At 42.4% G+C, this 13,357-nt stretch overlaps 1 protein-coding gene across 4 annotated transcripts in view; it reads right to left on the reverse strand.

The window, feature by feature from the left end:
• The window catches only part of cntnap2a (contactin associated protein 2a), a 528,260-nt gene that overhangs the window by 202,952 nt on the left and 311,951 nt on the right, over nucleotides 1-13,357 (reverse strand). For all 4 annotated transcript variants that reach the window (XM_070553228.1, XM_070553226.1, XM_070553227.1 and 1 more), the window contains exons 12-15: nucleotides 10,043-10,149; nucleotides 5,747-5,866; nucleotides 4,754-4,869; nucleotides 2,530-2,614 (exon numbers count right to left, since the gene is read on the reverse strand). In XM_070553228.1, coding sequence (XP_070409329.1) covers nucleotides 2,530-2,614; nucleotides 4,754-4,869; nucleotides 5,747-5,866; nucleotides 10,043-10,149 — 428 coding nt within the window. The remainder of the gene's footprint in view (nucleotides 1-2,529; nucleotides 2,615-4,753; nucleotides 4,870-5,746; nucleotides 5,867-10,042; nucleotides 10,150-13,357) is intronic.

Genomic DNA, 13,357 nt, shown 5'->3' on the forward strand with positions numbered 1-13,357 from the left:
CACACACACACACACACACACACACACACACACACACACACACACACACACACACACACACACACACACACACACACACACACACGCACACACACAGCTGTTTTTAGCCGACTGAACCAAGTTATAGCTAATTCATCTGATAAAAGGGAATTCTAGCTCGTTTCACAAACCAGTTTAACAAATCAAATTGGCACAACCACACTCTTTGGTCAAAACCAAGCACATTACAGTCAAATTAACTCGTCAGAAAATCCCTTGCAAACAAAGGTAATCCATTTTAATCCATTTAGGATGATTCGTTCTGGGTGCATCTCCTTTCCAGGTGTTAAATTCAGCCACATTTTCATCAAAAAAATGGTTTCATAAAACTGATGGATGGGGACACTGAAGTAAATCTCGTGGTCAAAACTGATGATGTTAGAATTTTTACATTTTAGAAACAAAAGGATAGCCTCACCTCACCTTCCTCTGCTTATCTGGGTCCGGGTTGCAGGGGCATCATCCCAATAGGGCCTCCCAGGCAATCCTCTCCCCGGCCATGCCCGTCAGCTCCTCAGCAGGAACACCCAGGTGTTTCCTGGACAACCTAGAGATGTATTTCCTCCAGGTAGTCCTGGGTCGACCCGGGGGCCTCCTGTTGGCAGGACATGCCCAAAACACCTCCCGAGGGAGGCATCCAGGAGGCATCCTGACCAGATGCCCGAACCACCTCAACTTGCTCCTTTCAATGCGGAGGAGCAGCGGCTCCACTCCGAGTCCCTCCCGGATGTCTGGGTTCTTCATCCCTAAGGCTGAACCCGACCACCCTGTGAAGGAAACTCATTCGACTGATTGTATCCGCAATCTCGTTCTTTCGATCATCACCCAACGCTCATGACCACAGGTGAGGATTGGGACGTGGATTGACCGGTAAATTGAGAGCTTGGCTTTCTGGTTCATCTCCCTCTTCACCACGACAGATCGGTTCAGCGTCCGCATCACTACAGATGTTGCCCCAATCCAGTTATCAATCTCCCGCTCCCTCCTTCCCTCGCTCATAAACAAGACCCCGGGACACTTAAACTCCTCCACTTGGGGGAAGACCTCTCTCCCAACCCGGAGTTGGCAAACCACCCTTTTCCGGTCGAGAACCAGGGTCTCAGATTTGGAGGTGCTGATCCTCAAAAAGGACAGCAATGTAATAATTTATTGAAAGTGGAAATTATGTGTTTAGACATTTTTTAACCACATGCTTCAGTATTCTGATACAAATTTGAACCTATGCTCAAAGATTGGTAACAGAGGTTAGCCTTAGCAGAGACAGACTCTCACCAGAAATGAGTCCGACTTAGTCCTGGCAATGCAGACCAAGCGATGACACCCGTCGTACAGTCCATACGAGGTGGCTTTACACCCCATAATCCTGGAGCACCCTCCACAGATCTCCCAGAGGAACACGGTTGAATGACACCTGCTCCAAGTCCACAAAACAACCTTGACAAAACAAACCCTGCTAAGGGTATAGAGTTGGTCCAGATTCCCACGGCCAGGATGTAAATCACATAGTTCCTCCTGAATCTGAGGTCTCACTATCTGGTAGACCCTCCTCTCCAGAGTCCCTGAATAGACCTTACCATAGAGGTTTACGAGTGTGTTCCACCTGTAGTTGGAATACATCCTGTGGTCCCCTTTCTTAAATAGGGGGTCCACTACCCCGGTCTTAGTATCCAACGGAACTGCCCCTGATGTCCATGTGATATTGCAGAGCCACTTCAGCCAACACAGCCCCACGACATCTATTTTTTTATATGTATCCAACATGTCTAAAGAGCAAGACACCCCCTACCAGAGTCTAACTCCACTCCCACTTCATGTTTGAAAAATGCAACAAATGCTGTTGCCAGGCAGACCAAGAGGGCGGAGCCGCTAACAAATACACACACACTCAGGCTCACGACAGCATTGTGACATCATAATGTACCAGTTTACATCACAGCATACTTCTTAGCCAATAGCGGTGGCAGATTTAAATTAAAATACAGTGCAGAGTTTCTACCTGACAACGGCACAACACTGCCAGTTTTAGGCAGAATATTTAAAATTTAACTAAGATGCACTGAAGTGCCAAATTATTGACGACACGTGTCTGCAGCACGATTAGACACTCGTTTATTTAGTTTATCAGCAAAAAAAAGTTTATTTGGGGGTGACTTGCTCTTTAAGTACAGCCTTAAAATTACTTTAAAATGAAAAACTCACCAATGCAGATGCTTCTTTAAATTTGGTGGATGTCGTTAAACAGCAAAGCACTTTAAAGATGATGGAGTAATGTAATATCTGGAATATTATGGCCTTTCGTGACCCCCTAATGAAAGTAACTTAAATAGTTGTGCTCATTCACTCACGACTCAAACATCCTGACATGAGGAAATGTTGTTTTGCGGTTTAATTAAGTTCCTATCAAGCTCTATGTGGCAGAAACCCAAACATTCCATCCATGCCATGTCTCATGCAGCGTGTGTAGAATAAAGATGGCATCTTCGCCCCTACCTGGAGTGTTGAGCAGCCGAGACATGCGACAACTGTAGGCAATTTGCTGTTCACAGTGTTCTGCACTGGTGGTGATGGCTGTCACCTGGAACACACAGCCAGGGAGGTCTATTTCAACTTTATCTTATTCAACCAGGCACGTCGGTTTTGTGTAAGAACAAATGATCAAGCAGCAAAATGAAAAGAAAACATCTTCATTCTGCTTCCGGTGACTTTTAGCAACTGAGAAATGGAACAAGTCAGCCATACAAATAATGAGGGAGCATAATAATCACAGTAAGGATTTGACACTCAAAACGTGTCATCTACTAGAACACAGCTGTCTTGTAGATGCCGTCGCTCCACACGGGGATGTTGAAACATGTAAAGTCCACCCGCAGTTTGCTTTTGACTGAGAGTGACAAGTGCAATCTATAACCACTCAGCAGAAAGATTAAGGTATCGACTCCTGAATGTGGGAGAGAAGATTCAGAAGGCCTGAGCTGCAGTTAGAAGAAGCACAGCAGACAAGTCATACAGGGATGAGGTTAAATACTCATGAGGTTAGTTTATCATGGGGCATTTTTGTAGGACTAAAGACCAATTTGATGTGCAGCGGATTCTGATTTAAAGAGCAAGTCACCCCCAAATCACTTTTTTTTTGCTGATAAACTATATAAAGGAGTGTCTAATCGTGCTGCAGACACGTGTTGTCAATAATTTGGCACTTCAGTGCATCTTAGTTAAAATTTAAATATTCTGCCTAAAACTGGCAGTGTTGCGCCGTCGTCAGGGAAAAATTCTGCACTGTATTTGAATTTAAATCTGCCACCGCTATTGGCTAAGAGGTATGCTATGATGTCATCTGGTATATTATGATGTCATAATGCCATTGTGAGCCTGTGTGTGTGTGTATTTGTTAGCGGCTCCGCCCTCTCGGTCTGCCAAGCAACAGCATTTGTTGCATTTTTCAAACATGAAGTGGGAGTGAAGTAAGTTTCTTGTAGGGGGTGACTTGCTCTTTAAGTGCACTTCAGCGATGAAGGGGAGCTTTTGGCAATTCTGACTGGAATATGGGAGGGTCGAGTTTATAAGCTGTAGCTGTCTATTGTTGGGCAACGAGCAGAAACTACCTCTGAAAACCCCTGCTCTGTACCCCGAGGAGTCGTTTGGTCGTTAGCCTCTATTGTGTGGGAGTCATTGTATTGATTATGTTACCTAGACTGAAATTGTTAGGGAATTAGGTTCAGAGCTGCGTTGTAGGTGCTGGAAAGGTGAAACCTGAGCCCACCTCCTCTATTTAATGTTGTTTTTTTCTGTTTGACATAGACAGCTTCCTTTACTCCTCTCTGAAACTGTCTACAGTATATTTGTCCAGAATGTGTACTTTTTCATATTCAGAAGTATACTGCTTGCCATTCAGGTGTAAGTGGACTGCAGAGTCTTGACCTGAAGAGGTGTCTCTCCCGTGTTGTGCAATTTCCAGACTGATGGGCAGCGGCAGAAGCCAGTACCTTTTCCTTGGGATTGTGTTGACATACATTGGTGTGCTCCATAAAGAGGTCATTTACAGGGGTTGTTACAGTAATGGTGATCAGTGAAATATGTAGTCTGACCACGACCCATAGCTCAGTTGCAGGTGATCTACAACTGAGCTATGGGTCGTGGTCTGGATCTATGGGTCCAGATTTCAAAGGCGTGTGTGTAACTGTGCTCTATGGTTGTCTTTCAAACAACAAACAACGCGACATATTCATAGCAACGGAGTGGGGAGGTCCACTATACGCTGTCAAAAAGGACAAAGAAGTAGCTCCGTCTGCTCATGTCTCAAAGAAAAGCCCAAATCTGAATCGTTCAAAGTTGATGCCAAAGCCGTTTCAAATGAGGACATTTCCTGAGCCGCCGCCGTTGTTCTCATGCTCCGTCACAGTTCTGCTGGTACCAAGCACGAACAGAGCGCCATGACTGACCTGGCGGGCCACTGCAGACCTGCTGAGGCTACATCGGAATGTTGCTACACTGACCTGCAGAGCAAGATCTTTTGCTGCTGCTATGGTTTGTTGGGATTTCTAGGCAATCACCCAGCCTGTATACAACAAGCAGCGAGAATGGGCTGCCATTTAAACAAAGAGTCTTCGTGCATGCTTGAGATCTGAATCCAATCACTTTTCACCCTCATCAAGATCGGATATATACTTTACCTTTATGGTTTGCATTTGTGTGTGTGTGTGTGTGTGTGTGTTACCTGGTCCATAGAAGCACTGTAGTTGACCTGCAGGACAGTGCGTTTCTCTCTGCTAGAGCCAGTAATTAAGGTTTTGGGTGGCAGGTTGTTCATAACCATCATCCACACTTTGTCTTCTACGAAAACACAAAAACATGTAATAAGTTGCTGCTCAGAGGTTTGAGAGGTAAAGAGAGACTTGTCTGGCTCAAGTCTGAAACCGTCACTCAGACCTTTTCCTGTTAATTTTATTCTGCCTTTAGTGAATGTGTGAGTTTTTTCATCCCAGGTGTGCAAAATGTGTGTGAGAAAAAGAAACTCTTAACATTTCCAGATTCCAAAGGCGTGTGTGTAACTGTGCTTTTTAGCGTGACTAAGGGGCTAGCCAATGGGGTGCAATGACATTTCATCAAAAGTCTTGCCTTTGCTCTGCCTGCATGCTCTAATATTACTACACTATCTATTAGTGTGTGTGTGTGTGTGCCTGTGTGTGTGTGTCTGTGTGTGTATGTGTATCTCAAAAATGTCATTAAGCGTGTCAGAGCACTTGGAGATCTCTCTCTCTCTCTCTCTCTCTCTCTCTCTCTCTCTCTCTCTCTCTCTCTCTCTCTCTCTCTCTCTCTCTCTCTCTCTCTCTCTCTCTCTCTCTCTCTCTCTCTCTCTCTCTCTCTCTCTCTCTCTCTCTCTCTCTCTCTCTCTCTCTCTCTCTCTCTCTCTCTCTCTCTCTCTCTCTCTCTCTCTCTCTCTCTCTCTCTCTCTCTCTCTCTCTCTCTCTCTGTGTGTGTATGTTTTCAAGCTTCAGTGTGTACTGCTCCTTAAATGCCAGTGACTGCATGTGTTGCCGTGGAAACCCCAGGTAGCGGGTTAAGCCTTATGCTGTTCTGGGTTAAGAGTAAGAAAGGCTGCAGAGCTTTCTTCCTTCACAGGTCACTGGGACCAGAAGGAGCGAGACAAGTTATCGCACACACTCTCACACACACCTGCAGAAAGACAGAAGACGCCACAAAAGCCCACCTGTCATGTTGCAGTTCACTTTGAAGGGGCCAAGAGGTCCACTACCATCAGGGTCAATCCAGTAAGTGTCAGAAGAGCGACCCAGATGCTTATAGGCTTCACAGGAGGGTTCAAAGATGGCTACGGAAAGCAAAAAACAAGAACACACGAGCTTAGGTTAAAGGTTACCAATAAAAAAAAAGGTTCAATTACATTTTAGATTCCCTAAATGATCAAAATGCACAATATCTTTTTGTGACACTGTCAAAGTGTTTCAAAATTAAATACACTAATATAGGAAAACAACTTAGTAATAATGATTTCAAACAGCACAGAGACTTCCAGAGAACTCCAAACTTATCAGCAAAATGTGAATTTTAGCTAGTTATGTGTGTTTTTACATGCATTTCCCACATAAGGCTGTGTTATGGCTGAAAGAATCACCAACAAGGAGTTTTCCAGGATGCATCTACAGTAGCATACCCCCTCTCCCTTTAGTGTAAACAAAGTCTATCGGTTCCTTTTGGTGCTCTTAAGAAGCATCGTCTGCTTCCACTCACCGTGACAATCAATCTGACAACATATTGATGCCAAGTTTGCGTTCATCAACACAAAGGATAAAACGGCACATAAGGAACAGTTTAACTTAAGCCAGAAAGCAGTTAAGGTGAAATATTTGTGACTCCTCAGAGCTTAACAAAGAATTAAAAACTTTGTTTTTGTCTTCATTATTGTGTCGTTTCATTGTGGCCCATTTGTCTCTCCTTCCATCCCCATTTCCTCTTTCATTATCGCTCCTGACAACTGGATTATTGATGTTTATGTCAGGGATATCCTTCTGTTCATCCAGGAGTTTAGAGATTTAGTTTCTTGCTGAGAGGACCAGAAGTGGTCCTGCTGTGCTATCTCACAAGAATGGACAAACTCTTCGGGGTTGTTGTTGTCTAGTTTGAAATGGTCTGTCAAAGGTTTTAACAGTGTGGTAGCTGAAGTGCCGGAAAGGGATAGGGGAAGTTTGACATACAGTGTATAAAGAAATGCAAAAGAAGATGTGTTTTTTGATAAATCAGCCATTAGATTTAACGCTAAACGATGAATGGCCTGTATCTTTACAGCGTTTGACACGGGGCACTAATCCCTGTGACCATCACCAGAATCAGGGTTTTATTGCCGTATGTGTGAGAAACCCCAACATTGGGAAATTGCTGTGGTACTTGGTTAAAAAATAAGAGATAAGCAAAAATACAAAATAAGCAAAATATAATAATAATGGAGGCAAAAATGAGAGAAATGGCTAATACAAATGATACAGTGTAGGTACTGATCAGAGCAGAACAGTTCATGTGCCAACACAACACAGGGTCGGGTGACTGGAACAAAGCTATGTGGGCAGTTCTACGTTTGTCCTTCATGAGTTTAGCTGCAGAAGGGATGCAACTTCTTACGGCGAGAGGTTCAGGTCCGATGAGAGCCAGTCAAAAAGGCGGTGTCCAGAGTGGGACGGGTCAGCTGTGGCCCGACCTGCATGCCCCCATGTCCTGGAGGTGTACAGGTCCTTATCAGCAGAGCACACAACACTCTGCAGCTTCTTCTTATCCCATGAAGGAGGGAGAGGTGTCTTGCTCAAGAACAAAAAGAAAGGACTGAGAGGGATGCAAACTTCTGGTTACAGGGCCGGCCCTTAACTCTTCTGCCAAAATAGTAATTATAGTAATTACTAAGTAAATAAAACATAAAAAAACATAAAAGAAATGCTAAAATGTGGTTCATTATAACTTTATTTAGATTTGCTTAAAATTTTCAACCTCAAGTTCTAACTTTCAGAATATTCAAACAATTATGAAATAATTGTCCTGAAAAAGTTTGTTTTGCATTGCTTGAACTGTTTAAAACAGTTTGGCAGCTCTAGTTGCCACATAATGCCACCTTCTAGGGTTACAAAAAAATCTAATGCATGTGTTTTAACTGGTTTATAATGCAGTTGCACACACTATCAAATTGTGCATTTAAAGTTAGAATTTTTAAATCATTGACTTTTTTTTCTGATTTAGCTTTCATGCAAAAAGATCTAAGTGGAAAAAATAAAAAGCAAAAATAAACAGTACTTTAATAAAAAAGCTAATGAAAATCAAGCACGCTTTAAATTTAGCTTCAAAACAACAACCTGTGACTGACATCCAACCTTCTCTGACTGGAACTCCTCTATGCCTCATGTGGAGGTCGGTGCTATGCTCTTTTTTTTGCTTCAATCAATGCTCTGTCAGTTTAACAAGAAAGAACTCCGAGATCTCCGAAGATTTTGAACCACTCTCAAATCAGAAATGCACTTTAGAGCTTTTCTCTCCTTCCAGGCTTATTTCTTTCCTATTTTTCCAGGACAGCTCTGAATACATGACATTTTGAAGCAACGTCCTGTTTCACAGCCACGAATGATCCACCCACAGCCATGTACTGGCCAGTAACCAGCTCTGCCAGGGCTACTGTTCAGACACCCATGTCTGAGTGGTTCCTCTGAAAGAAAGGAAGATAATTACTCATCCATTCTGCCTACCCACATGTTGCTGGCTGGACAACAAATTTGACAAATAACTTTGTAATTTCAAACTAGACCGCCTTTTCACCACTAAGCCTTGAGCTGTTTTAATAAATCACTTCTTTATATATTTTATGTAAAAAAAGGGTAGAAATAAAACCTTTGTTCACTTATTTATTAGTCTTTTAAAATGACAGTGCATATTTTTTCTGGCGATAGGGGGCAGTAGATACCTAAATTGTTGCAAGCAAGCTGTATTTTTGTGCTGGAGTAAGACCCTTCCAATGGATGCCCATTAGGGTCAAAATAACTGGGGAGTGCAAAGTATAGCAAAATAACGAGCATGTCAGACTCCCTTTCATCACTGGCAACAAGTGAAGAGGTAAACGTGTAAAACAACATTTAAAAATGACGAATGTTTGTAACCATTTCTTACAAATCAGCAATTGTATTTTGTCTTCATGGGCTCCCGTAGAAGGATACATGGCATCTAATATGGCGTCGCCCAGAGACTTAGACCCACTCCCATGTATTTTAGACCAGATTTTTATGGTTGTATGTTACAAAGCCGCCAATACTTTTCAACAACTGGGCATCATTTAATTCATTTTCAACAATATTTCGATGGATATTTCCAAAAATTAATGGTAAAAACTACACAGCGTCTCTTCAACTGCAGTCACTATTCAAACGTTAACTCAAATACACTCGTTTTTGTTGTTGTTTTTCAAATACGAGAGTGGTCCTGTTTCAGGAAGTAGAAGTTAGCCGGAGGATAGGAGAGTAGAACACGGCAGGATTTGGAGTCTTCCTGATATTTGAACATCTTGAACTCTGAATGGCTGACAGCAACGTGTCTCAACCACTGACTCAGTTTGTTTTACAACACTGATGTTTTATCTCCAGAAATAACACAAGTCTGAAGGTGTTCTGCTGTGTAGTGAAACTGCTAATGCTAACGGTTTGCTTCAACTAGCCGGGACAAGCTGTGCTCTCTCCTGAATGCTAAATCAACAACAGCCTTCCCGTCACGAGACAGGATGAACGAGTACATGAATGCTAATGTTCAGATCTGCAAGCTTTTCTAATCCAAGCCGTCTAATTTTTATCAGCGGCTAATGCAGAAAAAGGGCTAGAAGAATTTTTTCACATTTAGCCTGCATTTGAAACTCATGAGAATGAGTTTTCAAAAACAACAAGTAAAAAATTGTTTATCAGTGAACTTGCTCCTTAAATTCTGATTTATAAATTTCTAGCAAAGCTAATTTCCTTTCAAGATGGTGTGCAGATATTTGACCGCAAATGCAGAGCAGTAGGACGGACAAAGGAACCTCTCTCAACATTTATGTTGTTTTTTAAGGATCTTTCATTATTATTTCCCTATTTTCTATATCTATTAAATATCTAAGGCATTCATTTCAACTATTTTATTAATCTTTTTTCAAAGTTTGTAGCTTATTGGAAGAAAAATGCCCCTTTTAAGAATAAAGGCTGAAGAAAGCTCCGACTCTGTTCTCCTTGTGCACTGCTGCTTTTCCTTTTTCCTTCTTCTCTCTGATGAGAACAAAGCACAGTGCTGTTGGACAAGCTCGGCATCGGAGGACTTCAAAAGTTCATCTGTCTCTGCGCTGAGAACTGCAAAGCGGCTTAATCATTGAAAGTCAAACAGAGACAAGCCGAGTCATGAGCACAGGCGCACACTGGGAAAAGATTATACTGACGTTTGTGACGCGAAAAGAAATAAAACATAAAACACGAGATTTCTTATATAGTCGGGTACTTACAAGTGTAGCAGGTGGCTCCACTGTATCCCGTTCCATCACAGGTACAACTGAAGCTGTCCCACGTCTGTTTACACCGGCCTCCATGTTCACAATGATTGGGCATACACCTGGAGACATTTGGATAGGCTTAGAAACAAAAGAGCAAAAAGTTCCAAAAACACCAAACCCAGCAACTTTTTAGCTATCTACTTCAACAGAAAGAGTAACCAAGAATGTGTTTATGTTGCACATCAGTTGCTTCCACTGTCTGCTTAGTCTACGTGTCACATTTACAAAGGAAACAGTGCTAATCATATGCTGGTGGAAACCAGCAGGTCATTTCAGCACTGTGCACAAACTAAAGACGGACTTCTGTCGCAAATGCAGCCTCCAGGAGACAAAGAAACGGAAAAATATAATGGCCCTCTTCCTCAGGGAAGAATCATATTCAGGGAAGCACTTTTTAAGAAAAAGCAGACCCCCCAAAATAAATAAATAAATAAATAAATAAATATCAACAAAGCAGGAAAACGGTCTTTATTTTAATCCTGGACAACAGGGTGTACGGTGTGTGTGTATTTCTCTACATGCAGCAGTGTTGGTTACTTGGCATTGAAAGAGATGATGAATTGGACTTTTTCTACATGCCTGCTCTTTTAATGAAGGTTAACTAATGGTGCACATGACTTATTCCTTTCCTGCCCCACCATGATGCAAATACATCCAGCCCTCAGGAGACAGTAAATGTTTCATGCTAACTACAGGTTGCATACAGTGGCTTCTTTGAGAATAAAAGGCCTTTTGCTACAGCAGGAACTCCCATAAACATGGTGGGTTGACCGCTAAAAACATGCACAATACTCGTTTAAATGTAGGCAATCTAAGACCAGTCCAGAGATGCACCGTTTTGTTGGCGGTGCCGAGTGAGATTCAAGTTTATTTTTGTAGAAGTTTGTGCAAAAACTGCATTTATAATAGACACAGGAATCCTTTGATGAATCAGGGTCTTAGTGTTATGTTAAACGTCTTATTTTACAGATGTTTTTCTGAATAGACTGAAGGACACCAGCAAACGAGCATGGGGGTTGTGCATTTTCATTATAGTGTGTTAATATTTATCTGACCTTGTGGGCACCCAAAATACCTATTTGCACTTAGAGGATAATGCAATTTTAATAGAAGACCAGAAAATTAAGTCAATGATTTGACAAGTAATCGAATAAAAATTACATAAAAATATATATTTACTTATTGTGTTAAAAAAGGTGGCACAGTTGTTAGCACTGTTGCCTCACAGCACGAAGGTTGCAGGTTCGGAACTCGGCTGCGGTCTTTCTGCGTGGGGTTGCGTGTTCTCCCCATGCATGCGTGGGTTTCCTCCGGGGACTCCGGTTTCCCCCACAGATCGCAACATGCCCTATAGGTTATGAATTGTAAGTCGCTTTGGATAAAAGCGTCTGCCAAATAAATAAACATAAACATAAAAAAAGTTGCTTGCTTTTTGGATTTTGCTGCATACTGTAGCGTTAATGTTCATTAGCCTAGAATCTAGACCGTCAGTTGCCAAGGCAAAATGATGTAGCAATGAATGTCGGTCTAGTCATGCTCCACTGGAACCTTCGCAGTGCCAGCATTCCGGTTCTGGTCCAGTCACAGTGCTCCATCTAATTGGTGAGTGACATGTTGCATCTTCTTTGACAGTATATGTGAGTCTAAGTCACTTCCGCATCACAGGTCCCCGGACGGACGAAAAAATGAATGCAAGTCAACAGGGCTAAAAACGCTATTTTCTAATTCCGCTTGTTTCGTGTCATGGATTTCACATTTGATGTCCGTGAATTTCAAAGACACATTTTGATACAGAGAGCGCGCTTATTTTTGAACGGGGGTGGGGTGGGGGTGCGCACACACACGGTATTTTAGGTTTTGTGTGGAAAATGAGTCCAAGACTACAAATGCGCTTCACGAAAGTGACAACATCAAACCACACACGGAGAAAACTGAGGGAAAATGGCTGTAAGTTCAGCAAACTTCCCACAGGAGGAAAGAACCACTATAAATCTGGTCATTTGGTAAGTAGCAGCTACGCTAGGGGAGAGGCGATTATGTGGTGACGTCACATATGTGACGTGCCGATTTCTAGTTTGTAGTCATGCTAATTACGAACTTTTACAAGCTGATAACTCTCAAAGTACGTGACTGGCGTGGTGGAAACACCCATCATTACTTTTCATTTACGTTGCAGTACAACACGTGTGTGATCCAGGGCGTAAGGCAAAGCGCATTGACTTGCATTCATTTTTTCGTTCTTCCAGGGACACCATGATGCAGAAGTGACTTAGAAGTGACTCCTATGGCGGACTGCCTGTGGACTGACGTCCTTAGCGGTCCAATCACAGTGCTCTTTCGGTTTGGTGGGTGGGATGTTGCCGCCACTGAGTAAAACTAAGATGCCACTGAGTAAAACTAAGATGGCTACGGCTAGTCCGAAATGGATTTGGCATCAACTTTGGATTATTTAGACTTTGGCTTTTCTTTGAGTCAAGAGTAGATAGAAGTACTTAAGTCTTGTTTAGAAAAAGGATTTGAGTCTTTTTCAAAAGTGTATGGTGGAGCGCCCTGTTGAAGGACATCTGTGGCGGTAAGAACGTCACAGTGTTTGAAAGACGACCATAGATCCCGCCCCATGACCTAGAGCTGTAGATGGGTTGGGGCCAGACCATATATCCACATATATAGAATGGTTTCAAGGTTTCCAAATAAAATAAATCCTCAAAACGGTAATTAGCTGATGAAATACAGATGCATTCATTCATTAAGAAATCATACTTTGCTGTCACCAAAGTATGAAGCAAAATCAACCTGACCATAAACGGGTTTTAATCATGTTTGTCAAGAAATAAGTATTGTTGCACGGATAAAACCAAGACACCATGGATGCGTTTCTCAAGTACGGGTGCAAATATCTCCATGCACTAGTTGTGTAATTAGATTAAATAGGTCTGCTTTTAAATGAGTCAAAGTAACAAGGGGAAAAGGGAAAATAGAAGGAAAACAAACACAGACTCCTAAAAGCTGCGGGGTTCCTTTGAAAATGTAAACTTCTGCATGCTTGTTGGGAATTGGTCAGTTAAATAGCACAGAGGCATTCAATCTGTGATGATCACTGTAGAAAAGTGTTCTTTAACTGAGAATCTGAAATACAAATCTTGGGGCTTTCCTCCCCCCACATGTACACAACGGATCCTGTAAGAGGCTATAAGCGGCAGTAAACAACCACAGCGTCCCTGCTTTACACAACACGCTGCAGCTTCACTGGGCAAAGACGTCGAGATA

Source organism: Nothobranchius furzeri, chromosome 7 (genome assembly GCF_043380555.1).
Source record: "Nothobranchius furzeri strain GRZ-AD chromosome 7, NfurGRZ-RIMD1, whole genome shotgun sequence".
NCBI lineage: Eukaryota > Metazoa > Chordata > Actinopteri > Cyprinodontiformes > Nothobranchiidae > Nothobranchius > Nothobranchius furzeri.